General features: G+C 48.2%; 1 protein-coding gene across 1 annotated transcript; it reads left to right on the top strand.

Annotated features, from left to right (window-relative positions):
- Positions 1-38: 38 nt before the first annotated feature.
- Positions 39-19,683, top strand: LOC8028159. Its single transcript, XM_029982471.4, has 14 exons — positions 39-193; positions 648-753; positions 3,350-3,435; positions 4,812-5,104; positions 5,414-5,775; positions 7,825-7,939; positions 10,222-10,327; positions 12,580-12,703; positions 13,055-13,115; positions 13,673-13,843; positions 14,743-14,814; positions 16,767-16,855; positions 16,930-17,127; positions 17,906-19,683. Exons 2-14 carry the CDS (start codon positions 677-679, stop codon positions 17,967-17,969), a joined length of 1,818 nt encoding a protein of 605 aa, XP_029838331.2. The 5' UTR covers positions 39-193; positions 648-676; the 3' UTR covers positions 17,970-19,683.
- The last annotated feature ends 646 nt before the right edge of the window (positions 19,684-20,329 follow it).

The raw sequence follows: 20,329 nt of genomic DNA, 5'->3' as shown, positions 1-20,329 counted from the left end.
AAAAAAAACAAAAGCAACCTTGGCGCCATCTACGGTGGCAAACATCAACTGCAAACAGATACGTGTGTTGGTGGTTGATCAGGCGATTACCATCGAACATTTAAAGCCTTTAAAGGGAACCACGCTTACTACTTCATGTTATCAACGATGAATATATTATTGATACCACTCTACGAGCTGGCACCGCACGTTGGTAAGTTTGTCAGCCCTTGCAGGTCGCGAACGAGCGCAGCATAGAACGCTACGAACCACTTGTTTCGTATGCCCGACACATCTGCGAATTTGTTTGCCTTCCGATGCAAGATTCGTGCCAGGATTTCTTTATTCGCTAATTTTCACGCGATAAGCGTATTTTAAGACCACTTCGTGCCAAGACGACAACGTGCAACGCTCCTCGACGTCGCGACCTTTTTTTTCTTTATCGATGTTTGCTTCGCACCTTGATTCGAGTTTAAAAATGTTGACCGTAAGTTTGACAGCTACCACTTCTGTCTTCCGCGGCCAAACTTCCGCCTTCGTTTACATCGGTTTAGATCGCAAATTTCGACGACATATGCATTTGTGTGTTTCGGCGAAGTGTTCAGGTGTGTTGGGGGGCAAAAACGAACAAAAAAACTAAAGTGGTTTGGCTTCGATTTTCGTTTCAGGTGTATGACTTGGCCGGGCGGTCAGGTCGATGGACTTTCGGATTGCGGAAGGTGGCGAATCATTAATGCCGCTCCAAGACACACCTCCCGATGATTCGAGCCTAAGGTATGATCTCGCTGATCAGCTCATCATATACTTTCTGTGTAAAAAATAAAATGACGGACACGATATCACTTTTGAATGCGAGCGCTCGGCTTTCCCAAGCGTGACTACGAGAGTTCGTTCAATTCCATGCACCCCGGGGTTTTATTATTATTTTTTTTTAAAGAACGTATGCGCATTTGTTAGCTTTTTTCTTGCATATGCGTTTAGTCTGAGTTTTCTCTTTTTATTTTTTATATCGAACTTGGAGCCTCTTCGTTTTACTTTGACTTTTTTAATCACACTACACAAGAGATCACAAACTGATGTGCTTCAGAATTATAGTTTGATGCATCATACCTCTCACCATGTTTAAGCTGTGATAATCAATTAGTTTGAATATAACATGTTATTAACAGTCGCTACCCAATTAATGTAATTCAGCAAGCGTATCTGCAATACTTTTAAGCTTTTCTTTGCAGTTGCTCTTTTAATAAATTATTTGCTGTGCCTTTTGTTGTTATAGAGAAGAGGCAGAAAACTAAATTGCGAAGAACGATGTGCGCCTCATTCTTGTTTGCATATCAGTTAAGGCCCGTTCACACTCTTGCGACCGAGTACGACTGAGAGAGACGAGATCTCTTACAACTTCTTAAATGTTTCTAGAATGAGGGAACACACTGACATTGTGGCGCCATCTATGCGGTGACCCTAGAACTGCATTTCACAAAAGCGAAGGTTTTACGGGATTTCCGAGGTCAAATGTGCGTAATACCCATAGAAAGGCTTGTTTATAACATTGACAAAAGTTTTTCGAGCCAAAAAAGAAAGGATATTGCGCGAGAAATAAAAAAAAATATGCCGGACCGCCGAGTTTACACTGCTTCTCAATAGATGGCGCCAGTGTGTTCTCTGGTTTAAGAAGTTTTAAGGAGCCCAGGTTTAAGAGGTCGCAAGCAGTCGCAAGAGTGTGAACGGGCCTTTAGGTTAACATGAGTCACTTCGCTCATATGTGACGCTGCAGTTTGTAGTTTGCTAAGAATCGCAATAGGAGAACCGTACAATCAGCTTTTCTTTCTCTATATGTTAGGCGAGGCCAACCATCACGGCCAATCACCGTCAACTCGTGAACTTGGCGCGCATGCATCCAGGAGATGTATGTCTTTGCCTCCACTCGTCCGTCTGCTCCTTTCCTCTCCCCCTCCTTCCATTGTCTTGTCGCGTCCCTTCCCCATTGGTCATTCAGTGAGCTTTTCACTCTCACATGTCACATAATCACCCATGCTTTGTATACTCAGATTACGTTAATTAGGACCTTGGTTTGACCTTGACGAGTGGCAGCGCTGCTATTACGGCCCGCAAAGAGAAAGTATTTTCCCAAGGAAGAAACACTTGCTTTGAAGCACGTCCAGCTTTTGAAAGTTTCACCATAAGGCTTCCAGGCATTTTTCGGGTTTACACTTCGGTTATCAGGAGAAGCCACATACATACATGTATGTGGCTTCTCCTAATTATTATGAAATTATGGTTATATATACTTGGCGGACTAATTGAATTGGTTCTTGTGTATTGCCAATGCATAGAAGCTTGTCAATTCCGTAATTTTTTGTTCTTCACTTTTGAAAATGACAACAAAAAAGAGGGCAGTATCTATTATAATTACTGACAGTTTTAGTATGGGTCTTTTGGGTTATATCAAGCAGTAAAAGTTACATAAGTGTATTCTAGAAAGATCTATATATCTGTTTCCCATTAAAGATGGTTTGTGACAACCTGTTTTTAGGTTTGACTTATTTTTAGTTTATTGGATCGTCAAAAAAGCAGGGATGTCAAATTTAGGGGCGTAATAATAGCCAAATTTATCGGTGTAACCAATAGCGTAATAATAAATTATTTTGCAGCGTTTTGGCGTTTTCTACGTCATGTTTGACGATTAATGATGCCATGTGCATTATTTCGAGTGAAAAAAAAAATGTTTAGACTGAGCAAAACATTCGAGTGAACAAACCACAGCCCCAAACTTGATGTGTTACTCTTTTGCAAGTTCTTTTTTTTTTCTTTATAAACTCCCCAAAACTTTCTTTTTTTAAGTGGGCAGATTAGTTATGTGTCACAAATAAACTGCAATTCCCCCCCCCCCCCCCCCCTTCCAAAAAAAAAAAAGAAAAAAAATAATTATTCACGTTATGAGAACCATTTGAACGATTCCGAAACATGCTTCTATTTCGGTGTCAATTTCTTGAAATCTGATCAAATTTCAGAATCATCTCGCCTACAACGTGCTTTGCAATACAAACATTGCAAGCAAATTATTATTAAGAAAAGTTTATTTCATGACATGTGTGTCCCATGAGGCACTTAAACAAGAAATACTTTTTAGGAGTTCAGTTTTCATTTAAATGTTCAGTTGTTTTCAACCGTGGTCGCGTCGCATGCCAATCAAATAGGATTACATTTCGACTTGGGCTCAATATGCCTGCAACAGTTAGCCGTCGTGTGAGCCGCGTAGAGGAAAGTTGGAGGTCAGGTGATTTTCCACCGCCTTACCGCAGTTTTGTTTCGGGTGTACGTCCGCGCAAATGGAACGAGGTTCCGCGCGTTGCTTTTTTTTTCTCCGCAGCACTTCGTCCAACGAAAGCTCGGGGACCAAGCGCAATCCTCCTGCAAAGCCTCCCAGGCGGCGCCACTCTGTCACGTCGCTCAAAGGTGTGTCCGCCGGAAACTTCCCGTTTGCACGAATTATGTGCATGAAATCACGTACGTGAAGGCTGGTTCAGACACTTGCACGTGGACGTGCTCGACTTCGTTGCATCCTCTCGCGATCGCTCTAGGTCCGCTCGCGCAGTTGCGTCTGCTTACGACCGAGTTCTTGCGACGTCCTACGACAAGGGAACGCACTGGCACGATGGCGCCATCTATGAGCTGACCCTGGAAATACATTTCACTAGAGCGAAGGTTTTGCGGTATTTGCGAGATCAAATGTATGTATTTATGTTTGAAAAACAATCATTTAAAACATTGTGAGAAAAGTTTATCGAGTCAAGGAAGAAAGAACGATGGCAGAAAAAATAAGGAGTATACGGAAACGCAGAGTGTACCACAGCTACCCAATGGATGGCTGCACCGTGCCCTCGTCGTAAGAGACTTTAAAGGACCGGTGCAACGGTATTCAACTGGAATGTTTTTCACTCTACACGAGCTTACTGGCACACCTGGGGCTCAAGGATACCCACACGCAACGCCACTGGCCAAGGAACTCCTTTGTTGCGGTGTAATTTCAAGGACAAAAGCGATCATTTTCATTCAATCTCTCCTTTGCAAAATTTGATGACGTAACGTGGGGATCGCAGTACACCCAAGTGACGATATTTGAATGCGGTTCATAGATTGGACCTGAGCATTGCGTGGGCACTCGACTTGGGCTCGTGATACTTGCTAGCTCGAGAAGCATTCGGGTAGTGACCCGTGTCCAATCGCTGCAACGACGACAACAGCCGAGCCATAACAATGTCTGGAACTCAGCGCGTGTCCTGCACTTTGCCAACCCCAGCGTGTGGCTATGATCAACACTGGCGGCATATAATCACCTCCAGGTCACGTGGCCACTTGTTCTGGCTGTGAGTTGAGGGGTGAACGCTGCTCGTTTTTCTTAAATTTTTTTCTGGGACTTCTATTGCGTGGGGTGAAGAACGAAGGCATGTTTCATAGGTCATTAACGTTAGGGATCTGTTTTAAGCGGTATTTGCGCAAAGTACAAAAATTGTTGCATCGCTCCTTTAAGGCACATGGTAGTAAGCAGTTGCAAGTACTTGGAGTAAATTGTACTTAAAGTACTACTACGAGTAGGTTTGAAAAAAACTTGTACTTCACTCGAAGTACATTCACTTGGTGTGCACTCATACTTCCGTTTAAAAATTTTTTTCTGCTTGTTTCCGAGGAAATCACGACTCTCGGCTTCATAGGACGTTCCCTAAATTTATTGGATTAAATTTCAACGTTTCTCGTGGTCAGAGATGAACGCTCTCGTCAATCTAGGCCCTCCATTCTCGTCTGCTGTTCACCGGTGCCATCTGCCGACGCAGATGCGGACTGCGCGGTGGTGGGAAGCCTCCGCAGGTCGGCGCAGGGCGTCGGCCCGGCGTCGGGCCAGGGCCGGACGGGGGACGGGGACTCCAGGGGGCCAGAGCTGACCTCTCAGTGGATCCTGGACCCCCCACCCAACTTCGGGGGCTCCCCCTCCTGTTTTTCCCTGAGTTGCGGCGGCCGGGGCGGCGGCGGCTGCGACGAGGCGGCCCCGGCGGCTGTCCCTGGCGGCAATGACTTCCGTTCGCTGCCCCTGAGCGTCTCTCTGGAGCGCAAGTCCTGCTCTGGCCTGGTAAGTGTCGGCGGCTGTAGTCACTGACAGAACGGAAATGACAGGGCATACCTTTTGATCGCCTTGCCTGCGGTACGCGTTGCGCGCCCACGCTCTAAGGGCTTGGGTCACTGATGCTTTGTTGAAAGTGAGGAGCCCGCTCCGCGGGCGGGACGACCGAAAGGCCTCCCCAACATTCTCATCCTGTCATTGTCCATAAAATAGTGTATCTTTTTAAGTTTCTTTCTTTTTTATTCTTTGCCTCGAGACTACCGACGTCGATGTTTACGATACGCTACATGCCGCTCCCGCCCGTACCTCACTTTGCAGCGTTGCAGCCAGCCGGGGCTGCTGCCCCGCAGTGCCTTCGTCCGTGCGCCCCACCCGGCGTCTCCGCCTGGCCTTCAGTACCCATCCTTCACGGCCCGTACCCCTGGACAGGAACGGGACGTCCCGGACGTGGTGTCGCGCTCGGTGCTTGCCGGCGGGCCGACAGCGGCCACGTGCCGGCGCGGCTGCGAGGTGCGCAAGCCCCAGGCGCTTGCGGGGGGCGGGGCGCCAGGCCGGAGTCGACTAGCAGCGCCCCCCGGCAGCCCGCGCCGGACGCACAGTGACCCCGTCATCCACTTGGACGAGGTGGACGAGGGGGCGGGACGGGACAACGAGGGAATATGGACAAGCTCGTGTCAGAGGTGGGGGCCCCCCTCAATTCCCGTGAACCGGCCTTTGAAGGGTGTACCCCCATGCGATGTTTCGAGCTACCCCCTACTATTTTTTTCCGCTATGCTGTTTAGTATAGCGAAATTTAGAATAGTCAGTGTGAAATCGGCAAATGAAAATGATGCCGAAGCCAATACTCGAAACATACCCGCGCTTTTCAGTGCCGTGACATCCGTGGCAGGCAAGCTTGCCACTTGTGATTCTGACGGGTCACAAAAAGTGTGATGGTGTGAAATGAACGCCAATTCAACTCGTGTAAGCAAAAAAAAAAAAAAAAAAAAAAAAAGGTGCAAAATGTTGCGTTTGTTTGCTGGAGCTGCAAGTTATACGACGTGCGACGTCGTGCCACTACAGATAGGTAAAATCTGAATGTTTGTTTTGGCATCGCCTTTATTTTCGATCGCCGTCGACCCATAGACTCTGTCTCCCTGCTGACATTCGACGCGAACCTTCTACCAGGACTCGGCAGAGATACTCCAAAAAGTGTTTGGGAATACAAATACTGAGATACATGTGCTTTAAGGCTAAAGTACAGATACTGATATACATTTGTCTTTTATGCAATGGGATATTCCTGAGATACTTTCGCAATAATGGCGAAAAAGTATTCTAGATTACAGATACAGATACTCGTAGAAAGACATTTGTTTCCGAATGGTGCTACGTGGAGAGGGTGCAGGTTTGTGGCGAATGCGAAAGGTAATTTATGCTTATGCTCCTCTTTTTGTGCCATTTTATGCACTACCCATTACCTCGAACCCTTTATCGTTAATTCCGTTAAAAAAACATGTCACCCCCGTTGAACCACATAGTTACAGAACGATAAAGACTGCGTACCATGCTTGACAAAAGGCGTCTGCGCGAAATGAACCCTGTTTTGGCATGAGGGCGCTTCTCAAACTGTCATATAAGCTTCTGAGTAGTGTAGGGAAATTGGACGACAGGGCCATACCTTTTCTCCACTTAACTCCTTCACGGCATTTGCTCCGCTGAATTGGAAAGAGTGGAGGGCTTTATGAGAGGAGCTGATTTTGTTATTCTTGCAAGCAACGTTCTTTAAACCACAATTTTGTTTTTATTGTTGGTGACTGAGAGATTATAAATTTCGAAGCAAGTTGCACCAAGCATGTTTTTTTATCCTTTAAATTTATCTTAAGAATGGCAACGAATGTAACGGGATACCTAGTCTGGCAAAGTATCGTGATACAAGTGATACATTGTAAATGTATTTTACTATTGAGATACAAATACATTTTTCAAATGTATCTCGATACAGGGATGCAGATACTCGAAAGTATCTCTAAGATACTATGTATCGCGATACTGCCCAGCCCTGCCTTCTGGCCACAAGTGCCAGGACAATGTTTACTCGAACGAAATTATTTTTTAAAGTGCTACGGGGTCGTCGCTTTATTGATATTCGGAAATATGCAAGCTTCGCTAACGAAACTAGAACGAAACATAGCAAATTTATTGTGCCAATTCGCTTCAACACTGACTCTCTTAGAAACTTTTTTTTTAACTGTATTGATAAATGGAACTATCCATGGATGCTGTTGTGAGCGAAAATGTGTGCAGTTTTGGTGATAACACTTATAATACTTGCGTGCTCGTATTCTTAAAATACCCGCAAACCTGCTTTGGCCTCGTCGCTGGCAAAATGTTGAAATAAATGAATAAAAAAAAAATTGCCATGTTCTCAATAGCTATTGGCCTGGATGTTCAAAAATATGTTTGGGTAGCTCAAGAAACCGCCGAAGGGAGCTCCCCTTTAAATTGTCTAAAGAATATAGTTGGGAAGGTATGGTACTGGTGCGCCTCGGCTAGCGTAGGTTAATGCGGTGCGTCTGCCGACTCGTCACTCTCCAATAGGCATGATAACCGCACGCGTCGCAATATGGGGCAGTGTTGTTATAGCGCTGCAGTTACAATTGCGCCGCGGTCATAACCGCAATGCTGACGACGATTCTTTCCGACGTACGAATGGCGTCGTTGACTGGAGACCGCGTCACTTCCCGCAGGATGGGTTCCTTCACGATTGGCGGAGGCAAGGCAGAGCCAGAGCCGCCGACGCCGTCTCGGTTGCGACTTCCGCTGCCAGAAGAAGTCAAGGCCCTCAAGGAAATCAATGCTAAGGTAACCCCTCCCCCCCCACCCACCACCTCGTTGGGAGAAGCGACGAGATGCAGACGCCTCCCTACTCGGAATTGTGTCACTATACATGCAGGTGGCCGTAAACTTTAGGCTGTGGTCACACTGCTAATACATCATACTAAAAGACAGTTCGAAGATACTCTCTGAGGCATGTTTCTTCCTTGTACAGTAAGGAGACTCACTTTAATTCAAACTCAAGGAAGCCACGAATTTTGTCTGAATTATCGCAAGTTTTGAATTATCAGAAATTCATTGAAATATAATACCAGATAAAATTATGATTTGTCATATGAATGCTGTACACATCCGAAGCTGACATTTGACAATTTCCTCTACGTAGGCCTATGGATCATAAGCAGGTATGCCACACAAGAAATGTTTGCGAAATGTATGACACAAGTTTATTTACCCCTCAAAGTTGTTGTTTATCGTGGACCGCTTAGACAGCATGTGACAACTCGAAACCCAATTAAGTTTGTTCGTCAAGCCAAGAAGTTGTCTAATGTGAACTTTTAAACGCACGAGCAATGAAAACGAGGACCTTGCGGCAGTTTTCGTAGCAACTTGCGCGGGCGCTGTGAACTGAACCCATGCCACGCCGCCACGTCGCAGCGTCCGCGCAAGTTGCCACGGAAGTTTCCACGTGGTGCCCGTTTTCATAGCTCGCGGTGCCCTACTTGAGCCCCGTTGAGTGCACTTCTCACTGTGCACTAGTGCACTGCAGAGAAGCAACAGATGCGGAAGCAAGCTCCGCGACTGCTGCTTCTCTGCAGTGCACCAGTGCTCAGAAAAAAACACACTCAACGTGGCCGCGAGACCAAAAGATACGAATGGCACGAAAACGTCGATTAAATAAGCAGCTTATGAATAAATTAAAAAAACTTGGAGGACGCTTGAGCTTTGCCTTTAAGAGTGGAATGCGATAGCGTTATCGGGCCCCGTTCACATTGCCTTCTCATTCACTTCTCATGCTCGGAGGCGCTATCACATCTCGAGATCGTCCTGTCGTCTCACTTTTGCTTCACAGGTATGCATATAAACATTTAAACCCCCGCTCGTTGTCAAGCCGTGCAAGCGTGCCTTGCATGGGCTAGTCAGTAGTGCGTCTGGCTCACAACCAAAGAGTCGTGGGTTCGAATCCCACCTAGAACTCGTCAAATTTTTTCTTTAAAGGGCAACTCCGGCCAAAACTCAAAATGGAATACATTACTGGTATCGCTGTAGTGACACAAAATACGACTCCGGCCAAAATATTACGTCCGTAGGACGCCGCATCCTCAACTAATGCCGATAACAAAAATGCGACCCGCCGCGAGCCGCTGCTCCTTAGCGGGCGGCCGGCGGGTTGCCGATCGCTAAAGCAACATTGGGCCGTGACGTCCGTATCGTCCTCTTTTTTTCCTTCGGTGCAGGCGTTGCGGGGAGTGCTCTTCTTTGAGCCGCTACCACCGCTACTTCGGCTTGTGATTGGCGTGTTTAGCCGTTGCTTTTATCTGTAGTCCGTGTAGCTTCGGTAAAGCCTTTTGTTTATTTGCTTTTGAGGACATAAAGACTCGTTTTAGCGAGCAACTCTGTGCGCCCAAGACTGCCCAGCTGTTCCTCGGAAGATGCCGAGTGCAACCTGTAGCGCTGTGGGCTGCTCAAACAACCCTCTGCGCAACACGGAGGTGCTTTTTCACAAGTGTCTGACGAACCGGAAATTGGAGAAGGTGGGGATAAACGCTGTTCGACGAGTGGACTTTGGACTGCGGCTTTTATGCACCCGAGGAAAAAAGAACGAAAATCAGTCGTCTTCAGCCCAGCCCACGTGTGTTCTGGCGCCGCGTCCTGCGCCTGAGCCTCAAACCTTCGTGTCTGGGACTGACCCGCAGCGCGAAAGCGAGAGGGACCCAGTACTGTATGTCACTGGCAGCGCGGTGTAAAGCAATGCCGCTCCATCCACGGAGCCCAGATGACAACTTAGGCCTAGCGACGAGTACGGAAGACCACACACACGGCGACAGCCGCCGAGTACGGCACCGAACGAGTTCACTTGTTTTCCAGTCGCTAGCTTTCGGGTATACAAGCGACGAGTACGGCATAGCGCACGCACGGCGGTGGCTGCCGTGTACGGCACCGTACGAGTTCACGGGTTTTCCAGGCGCTAGCTTTTGTTTATACGCACTAACCTTTTTGCTACATTAGGTCGATAACTACCACGACGCCGAGTATGAATTCCTGAATGCGTCGCAGTACGATGCATCTGCACACCTTTCTCGTTGCAGCTGTGGAATCAGCTGCAGCATCTGCAGTCGCAGCTGGACATGCAGCGGAGGCTGAAGAGCCCCGACGGAAGTCCGCCGCCGCCGCCGACGGGCGTCTCTTTTGCCGGTGAGCACCTCCTTGACTGGATGCAGTCGGTTTGTGCGCAGCAAAACTTGTCTTCAGCAAATTCAGTTCTTTTTTTCAGCTGCTCGGACGCCTTTATATCAGTAGTATGGGGTGATGAATAGCTCAACAATCTAGCTTGTTTAGAAACTGGAACGAAATTGTTAAAAAAGCGTGCAACTAACAAAAAAAAAAAAAGAGAAAATTTGCATTTTTAGGATTGTCTTTCTCTTTTGCGATGACCGTCGAAAATTCTCAACGAAAGGGTATCTCGGCCGGGCTTCATGATATCCATATCTTTACCTTGTACGCCTTTATTATGGAGACATTCTTAGAATTGCCGGAAGGCTGTATGCAAGAGTATTGTCACGGTCTTCCACATTGTTTTAACCGCAGTCTTTCGTTTGCTTGTGTCATATGGTAGCAACTTTTTGATACCACTATTTTGTTGCACGTATTTCTTTATGGTGTGGGTATTTGTCGATACACTCCGTAGGCATCTATTTGAGTGTACGACCTGTGGGAGTGGGACGAGAGCTGTACACTACGGCATTTTGCTTTGGGTCCGCCATTATAAACGACGGAAATAAAGTTATTAGGGAGTTTTAGAATAGCATACGCAATTTTAGCGCACGCTAGCGCTAAATTTAGCGCTTGCGTTAGCACACGCTATGCAAGAGAGTTTTAGAATAGCGTTTTTCCGCCGCGACGCAAAAGCCCAAGCATCTCGTGCTTGCAACGCCATCAAGATACAGTCACAATTTTTATTTCATTCACGAAATGCTGTAACTTGAGTAAAATTAAGTTTTTTGGTCCAAAGTAACATTTTAGATTTGTTTAGACATGAGAATGCGACGCGAGCGGTCGACCGGTCGTCTCCGCTTGCGTCGCCTCAGTAAGAGAGGTCTCGTGTACTGACCTTCGCCGAGAAATGTTTGCACTTCGCTAGCATGAAGTTGCCGGTGATCGTTAGCAGTGAGAGAGTGCAAGCGAGCTGGTAATTAATCGACATCTTGTAAACCCTGAGATGGGGAACAATAAAAAAACGGACGAACACAACAAAATCTCTTTTTGAGATTTTGTTGTGTTCGTCCGTTTTTTTATCGTTCCCCATCTCAGGGTTTACAAGATGGTGATCGTTGCCCACCTTACTGCCCAGTCGAAAATTCTCATTAGATTCCAATTGGAATTTCCAATTGGTACCAGTTAGGTTTTCGGACAACCGATTGGTTACTGTAATGCGAACCAATGGGAACCGACGGGAACCATTTGAAACCCATTAAGTTTCCAACTGGAAAATTTTTTCCAACTGGTGAGACCCATTGGCCTGTGTGCTTTCAATTGGAACCCATTAAAACCGATTGGCTCCAATTAAAACCAGTTAGAATTCCAATTGGATCTAATGATAATTTTTAGCTGGGTGGGTTTTCCAAACCGAGTGCAATGTCGTCTCGTATTGAAAATTGCAGTCACGAGGATGCCGCCGACATCGCGCTTACGACAACAGCGTAGCGGCCGCATTGGTGGTCCTGAGAGCCGCCATTTTTTAACTGTTCTCTTCTTGGCTTTAGCCAACTTCTCGTCACAAACCCTCCTTAGAGGAGCACAAAGACTCTTTGCGTATGCGTGCAATTTTCAAAAAATAGCGTAAGCTAAAACAGCGCTCGCAAAGCGCAAATTGTGGTTAGCATTCGGCGCATGCACAGCGGCGAAGACGCTATTCTTTGCGTACGCAAAGCTTCAGCGTGCGATATTCTAAAACTCCTTATTACTATTGTTATTATTAGTAGTTATTTGGGTCGTTGCTTGGTGTATGCTCCACAAAACCGAATTGTTTTGGAAACCCTGCACTGTATTGCAGGAAAGTTATGACCTTGTCCATCGTAGCACACATCCTGAGAACCAACAAACTGCGGACATCCACGAGACCTTTTGCTAGATTACCCAAGCACCAAAGAGAATGTTGGGAATGTAGGCACATGCACTGCACGTGCTTGCCTTCCCTATAGAAGATTCAAAGTAAATGACCAGAATAAAGCGCCCGTGGAGCGCGCGTGAGTAGTGCCATTTGTTTTAGATTTTTGCTTTCGAACAGTTAGAGCCGAAGACGCCAGCATGCGCAGCGCGTGTATCTGCATTCCCAGCATTCTTTTTGATGCTTGGGTTATTCGGTAAGGGGTCTATTGTTTCGTTCCCGTTCGGTAAAGACGTTCGCGATTCTCGGTGCCAATAAATAGTGACTTGGCGATTTGCAGAGCTCCTGGCAGACGTGTACTACGCGCAGAGGGAGCGGGACGACTCGATGCGGGAACGCCTGGACAGCGCCAGCCAGAGCGCAGACCTCTGCCAGAGGGAGCTGCGGAAGCTCGCTGACGCCAGGTCTGTTCCGAGTTTGTTTGCGGCGTTATTGTGCCAACGCGGCCGCGAACCCCGCTGTTGGAAACCAAGTTGAGATTGTGCTGAAGCAGAAACGCGCATGCTTATTACTGCTTGACGGCGCGAGTCTTAAGAAGCCGACCCACTGAATCGTCTTCTGCTGGGCAGAAAGCTGGTTCCCAGTTGCCCTCTTCCCGCAGGAAGGAGGAGGGCCTTTTCCTTTCGTGAATGGAATGAAGGAATCGGGGGAGAGTTTCCTCCTTTCTGGTCACTTGTTGGCCTTTAAGTATGAGGCCGTACCCCGAAGCCGAAAAAAATACCGTCGACCAATCAGTCGATTATTACCGCTTGCAGGTGTGACGCATCGGACGGGATGTCGAGCGACGACGAGAACTGCGACAACCTCGTGCTCAGCGTAAGTTTTTCTCGGTCATAAATAGGGTTCCGTGTTTTGGGGGTTTGTTTTTCTTTGAATTCTGGGGTTTTTGGGGTTTATTTTGTCCCACTAATTTGGTGTTTTCCGGCATTCGATTTTTTAGTATCTGACAGAAAATCAAGGTTTGTCGAGGCTTACGTAAAAAAAAATCGGACCCGAGCACGAGATTCTCAACCTCCCGGGAAAGTATGTGTGACCTGAACACTCAAAGAACGTCCCTGTACAGATAAAAAGAATAGTTTTCTTCCCACGAAATTTGGGGTTCTGAAACGCTGACGTCAGCATGCATAACCCACTCCCTCTCTCCGTGGCGCTGACAAACTGACAGACACCGCCGGGTGTTCGTGAAAGGAGCGTCGCACAGCTGGCGTGGAGCCAGAGAGGAGGAGGTGCCGTAGCGCGATGGGGGGGGGGGGTTTATTGGTATTTATCGAAAATGCGGGGTTATATAACATTGAAAAGTTAACGAAGCGCCGCTGAAGGCGGTGTTGTAGAGTGCGATGGACGTTATATGCCGCACGTGTGCCACCCGCCAGGGTCTCGACAAAATCATTCAAGGCCTTGAGGGCACTTGGACTCCGGCCAAGGTGGCGCGCCACCAGGAGACCCTGCTGGCCACGGTGCACCGGCTGCGGGAGAGCCGGGGCCGCCGGGGCAGGCACCAGTTGAGGGCGCTGCAGGCACAGCGGGATCTGGCCCTCGAGAAGGCAAGTACTCGCTCCCCAGGCTCTCTGTAGACACGTGTCGAGAGGGCAGTGCATGCCACGTTTTTGAAAGACCGGATCGCGATCTCCGAGAGACTCGGTTCTCAAATTAGGTTAAAACTGGTCCAACTTTGCTTCGTGTAAAATGTGCAACGTTTGAACTCGCATCGACTCCCAAAAAAGCTATTTAACCCACTGATGGTCGACTTTTTATCCCTGAAGATGTTTCCCACTAGTTGGGTTTGGTTCCCAAAGGAGCAGTATCAAGAAAACGTCTGAATCGGAAGTGCCTGCGCTCAGATTACCTTTACCGCCAGAGCAGCCGACATGCAAAGCGACTGTCTGGCACTTGTCAGGGCCTAATATCAAAACTATAAATAGCCTCAGCAGAGTGAAACTGTGTACTGTGTGCATAGCAACCCACTCCGCAGTGTACAAAGTTTAGCGGGGCAGCTTCAAATGTGTAATTGCCGCCATACGTTTACAGCGACGACAACCAACTGGGTTATGCAAGTCTAAACTTATCGAACTTCAACCGCTCAAAAGTTTACGAGCTTTCGAGCCAATCAACGTGGAATTTAAAAAAAAAAAATAGTTTGGAGATATTTTTGCAAACCTTTGGATGGTACACACTGTAGTCTGGTGCAGGTTAAGAAAAGCAGCAGCAAGCTCTTAGCTCGCCCTAACTGTTGGTTTCCTCCACTTTCCTCTCCTAAGCGTTCACTCTGCTGAATTGGAAAGATTGGAGGGCTTCGTGGGAAAAGCTTGTGTCCCGCTTTTCTTGGCCTGCAACAGACCGTACCAGACTCGTTGAGAGAGAACCTTAGTGTCTGTCGCCTGCCTTGGGTGTCTGAACTATTCGAGCGAAGTTGCTGACGAGTCTTCGTTGGCCTGTCCATCAGGTGAAGGTGCTGGAAAAAGACGTTCAGGAGCTCCACATGAAGGCCATCTGGAAGTCGGAAAACTGGGGCTCCGTGAGTGGTTTTCTTTTTATCTCATTGACTTTCATTGCTCTATGACACTTACAATCCCTCCAGTCTGGTCCTGGGCCGCGATAGTAATAACCGAGTTATTGGGTGGAAAGGCTAACGACAGATGCCACCCCAAGTGCCTGCTGCCAAACTCGATCGCGTCGCAGATGACTCGTTCGGTTCCGTAGAGATTGCGTCGAGGTCGTACCGTGGCGAAGGTGTTTCTGCATTCTCGTCGCTACGTCTCGATCGAAATCGAGGACGGTGGAGATTTCGAACTAGGGAAGTCGTAAACCATTGCGGAGAAAGTTCGCCGAGATGCGTTCCTTTCTAGATTGCCAGCCTCTCTTTTGACCGGCATTACCGGTTAGCAGTCCCTCGATCTTTTCCTGACGACGTCACGTCGTGCAATCATGGCGGTGACACGACGACAGAGACGGATGCGGCGGGTGCTCGTCCTGCCTTAGGTCACTCCCCAGCCTGACAGGTCACGGAAGCTTCGGCACCACGAGTTGGGACGCCACGACGACGGCGGCCATCGCGCTTGCTCGTCGGTTTTGCCGCGGAACTTCCACGGCCAATCGCCAGGGTTTCCGACATCCGACTGCACAACGTGCCGTTTCTCGTAAAATGGTTTGTTGCCGTTTCAGAACCACCCTCGTTGTAAGGGCGGTACGGAATGTTAACCTGCCAAAAATCACTCGTCACTAATTACTCTTTTTGAGTTCGTTCGAAACCCCTCGGCTTGTGTCGCGTTGGCGAGCTGTATCATCGCGCTGCGAGCGTTTCTACCGTGAAAAACACTCTTGGTGTGCCGCGACTAATTCATTGCCGAAATATCTGCCGGTCGTGTCTTTTTCGTAAAATATTTCGTCAAAATGCTGCCCTTTGTCATAAATTGATTATTTCCACCTTTCGACACCTTTGCCTGCATTGGTCGTAGCCACTAGGTTGGTATTCTGAAGTTTAGAACTTGGTTATTTCAATGTTCTTTTATGCCTGAAATATTGATAGGCTGGAACCACCTTCCTGCCCCTATTGATAACATCGCTGATACTGTTTTGTTTAAACATGCTATCGTGCACACTTCGTGGTTAATATTTTATAGCTCTCTCCCCTCTTCAATGTATTTACCTTGAGGGTATTTGAAATAAACATTGGTGGATCCTTAGGGAATGTGTTGCATGACCCTTGGGAAGCGCCATACATATCCTCATTTGGGAGACGCTAATGCTGACTCTTCACTTTTCTGCTTTAGCTTTCTCGTTTGGCCCTCTTGTGTGGCTTCCTGTTATCGGTTTCTTTTTTGCTTCCTTTATTTTTTGCTGCTTCATTTTGGCTTCGTTATGGGATCAGGATTAGAATTTCCCAAAGGGGAACATGTGTGAAGTTTCCCAAGGGTCACGCTAACGCTTTCCCTAATGATCCACCAATGGATCTTCCTTTAATTTTTTCTAGCTTTGGAGGTTTCTTTTGGCAATCTCTTTTGGAAGTGTGTTTTGTGCCGTAAGCTGTGTATCTTTTGGAGGACACATTAAATGTTGTGTATCCCGTCCCCTTCGTTCACAATCTATCTTCTTTTGCCGCCTACTTGGACCAGTGCTGGTACTTGGTTAACACTCCATTTTGTAGCACAAACCAAAGCATACGCGACCCGCACACCTGCAAGTTTAGACTTGCCCTAGCATCCGTGTGCGCATTGGCTTCTGCCCCGTGACGTTGTCTCCCTCTCGCCTTTGTTCATCGCTACCCTTTTTCTCTCTACGTGGTGCACCTCCCTTTCCACTGCTTTGTCCACAGATGAACACCGTCACCTTTTTCTTGTCATCTGGGTACTAATGCCAATGCATTAATAAATGCATAAGCGCACTAGTCGAAGGTGCTTTTCGGGCACCGCATTGTTGGCACGCACGACTTCTCGGTGAGGGTGCCAAACGACTCCGCCCTTCTTTCAGGACACCGTGCAACAGACGACCAACGAAAGGACAGCGACGTCGAGTCGTCTGTACGAGATGCAGGAAACGCTCGGGCTCGGCAACGGAAGGTACGTTTCCGTCCGGGGCGCCCACCCATCGCCGCCGCCGTCCGGCGGATCCTCGCTCCAGTTTTGCGTTTCAGTGGGAGCGACAGGACAGCCGACACGGCCAAGATCTCGACGGAGGCCCAGACGGACTTCATCGGCGTGGAGGAGGCCTGGGACCCGTCGGGTGCCGGAAGCCCGCTCCTGCGTCAACTCCGCGAGGAGGTGCGGCGCATCGGGCAGCGGCTTGACGACGAGATCGCCTCTCGCCAGGGGGCGGAGCTCAAGTGCCAGAGGCAAGGCCATACCTGCGACGGGTTTTCCGCGGCTCGTTGAAGCCGATTGCGGGGCGTTGTTCGCGCTTCGTCGTGATTATTCTTGGGCATTCTTGTTGGCTAATGCCGCAATCTCGGCTGTGGGGTGATCATGAGACTATTAGGACTGGCCGCACCCTGCGTTTGTGAACCTTTTGGGGTCATGCAACTTTTTTCGTTGTTAGACCCCGGGTCGGGATGATTTTACGTTTAAAACAACATTAGCATAGTTCTTTTTCGTCAAATTAAGTTTGTCATTAAAGTGTCCGTGAAATATTACTGAAAATAGAAGTTTCAGATTCTCGACCTACATCCGTGAATGGCATCCAACTTTGAGAAATGGTAGTGCCCGTAAGGACACTACCGTTTCTTATTCATAAAACAAGCACTATCGTTCTCCGAGGCTTTATCACTGAAACTTTCGGAGCCCTCTTCTGGTTTGTCTTTTTTCGGCTAAAATCACCTTCGCCGTCCTTCAAATCACCAACACGATTTCTATGTTAAGCGGACAGAGGAAAAGCTGCCTGCAACGATAAGCACCGTGCGAATGTGCGTGCAAAATTTCGCTCATCCACGAAAACAGAATGAAACAAAAAGTTGCAGCATCTTGAGTAAAGTAAAACAATTACTATAATACTAGTGTTCAGTTCAATGCATCCATACTTCTTACTCAACGGTAGAAAGCTTCCATTATGCACTCCAGTTATAAAACTGTACTGCTTTCCAGCGGTGACAGCAGTCGTCTCTGTCGTCGTTGCAGGCTCGAAGAACTCGTGAACGGACTGCAGAAGCGCCTCAACGGGCTGAACAACAACAGCTTTTGACGAAAACCTTTCCGTCCCCTGTCGAAGGATGGCAAGACGTGCGGCGTGAAGCCCCGCATTGGGAAGGTCAACATTCCATCGAAAGCCATTTCCAACGTCTACACACGGGGAAGAGCAGAGAACGTCGGCTGCTGGCCAACTTCGGCCCACAACGTCGTCGTCGGTCGACTAGAGCAATATCACGGGAAACTCTGGGATGACGACGCCCGCATTTTTGGTGTTATCACGGGGCCAACTTTAGCAAGGCGCACAAAAGTGTGGTGCACGGAAGAGCAGTGCGCATGAGTGTGGTGCACAAAAGGGCAGAAAAACAAACTTTGAGCGGCGTCGGAAGCTGTTTAGAAAGACGGTTGCTCGAAATCTGATATGCGAGGCGAAAATACTCGCTTTCGAGCCGGGTTCGTTGTTTCTGGTAGCAGCACCGGTCGACCTCTTGGCCTCGTGTGCCCCCGGTTGGGTCTGCGAGTTGCGCCTCGTTGTACAGCCGCGGTCGGGGTTAGCTGGAGCAGGGGACCCCTTTTGCATCCGTCGGCAGCATGTGTGTCGGGCTGCGCACATCTAGCGTGCATTGCCCCACGCGCGTCCATTATAGCACGCAGGTCGCACGTAGCATCGTTGTAGGTTAGTTTCCCTGGTCCGTGCTCTAGCTAGGCGATTGCAGTCGTACACATTCGTAAGACGGCGCGGACTGGTGCGGAACGAGTCCAGAGCTCTTGCCAACGGTTGCCTTCCTCTTGCCGGACCAGTTTTTTTTTTCTCTCTGGGGCAGCGGAAAGTGATAGAAACTTGATCCGCTAAAACGCCTTGATGGTGTCGACTCGTTTTTGGGGGGGAGCTGTAGCCCACGTAACGCATGGTGTAGCGTATCTCAGGTACTACCACCACATTGCACGTCTTGCCCAACATTGGTACAAATCTCCACGGTGGCAACGCCCACATCTCACCATGCTTTTGCAGGCACGCAATGCAATATGTGGCCTTCCAACTAACACACCAGACTTGTTGAGGGACCTAAAGCTCCTGCATACGGAAAAGCAACGCAATTTCCCAAGTTCAAGCAGTTTTCTCTCTGCTGCACGACTGCATTTTCGGGCGAAAGCGCCGGCCAATCGTGGCTTCGTGCGTTTTGTCTGCGAGGCCACAATTGGCTGGCACTTCTCTTTGGTTGCACGCCTATTTTTTTTAATGAATTGGCCGGCGAGGAATTACATTTTGAACAATGAATCGCATTACTTTTTGCATATACAGGGGCTTTAGGGTTAACAAGTAGACGTCTAGCTTGGTGCCCTTAGCTCATTTCATTTAAATCATATTTTTGTCCCGCTTTAGACTCGAGAGACCTATTTATTGAATTTCCTCTTGGAAAGGAACTTTTCTTTCTTGCACTGCGTGGCATTCATTAGTCCGTGGTGTTTGAATGTGCCGGTAGCGGTTTTGCTGCCACGAAACCCCGCCTTCTCTCGGGCACAGTGGGGAGTGGGGAATCCCCTTGCAATACTTGTAGTGCCTTTCGATTGCTTGCCCACATCTAAATTCTTATACGAGGTATATTTTTGCTCTGGAGCATCATAGCGAGTTTGGTGACGATATTAATAGAATGAATGTGTGGAATGAAAGAGTGCAACTATAGCCCAACTATTTTTAAAAGTTTTCGGTTTTAGAGGTCTGTGTTCCAAGGTGTTCTGTTTGCTGTCAAAATACAAACGAAGATGAATTCTGTTTGTGTTGTTGGTTCGAGGAGGCACTTTTTTTTTTCCACGTTTAAAGCTTACGCTCGATCTGCTTCGCACGAAAACCGTGTGCGGCGTGCGACGTGATTCAAGCTAAAGAGCTTTAATGAAAACGAGGTTGTGCTGCAAGATCTTGTACGTCACCAACTGGGGGCCAGTGAAGGGCACAGATTGGACACGAGTACTGCGTCGGCATTCGGCTAGAACTCTTGTCCAATCGGCGATTGGCCCCATCGGCTTGTAGCGTTGACTGCGTTTGGACGAAACAAAGTATAGAGATATTACGGAGTGTCGAACTGCTTGATTGGGGTCACGTGATTTATGGGCCACATTTGCAATACGCGCTGCGAGGTGACGAAAGCGTTGGTCGTCTGCGAGTGCCTCCTCCTTTCCGCCTGATTAACTCCTCGCCACGCAGCGCATGCGCACTTGCAACCAATCGGTGCGGGGGAGTCCGACATTATAATAAACCCCCCCCCCCCCCTTTCCCTCTCCCTCCATTGGTTGGGATGATCGAGCCCTCTCTAATCTACCAGTAGGGAGTTTTAGAATGGCGCACGCTAAAGCTCTGCGTACGCAAAGAACAGCGTCGTCGCCACTGCGCATGCGCCGAACGGTAACCACGTTTTG

This window comes from Ixodes scapularis, unplaced genomic scaffold, assembly GCF_016920785.2.
Source record: "Ixodes scapularis isolate PalLabHiFi unplaced genomic scaffold, ASM1692078v2 PGA_scaffold10__122_contigs__length_95168666, whole genome shotgun sequence".
Lineage (NCBI taxonomy): Eukaryota > Metazoa > Arthropoda > Arachnida > Ixodida > Ixodidae > Ixodes > Ixodes scapularis.
The sequence above is the reverse complement of the archived record's forward strand: the minus strand, read 5'-3'. Positions and strand labels throughout refer to the sequence as shown.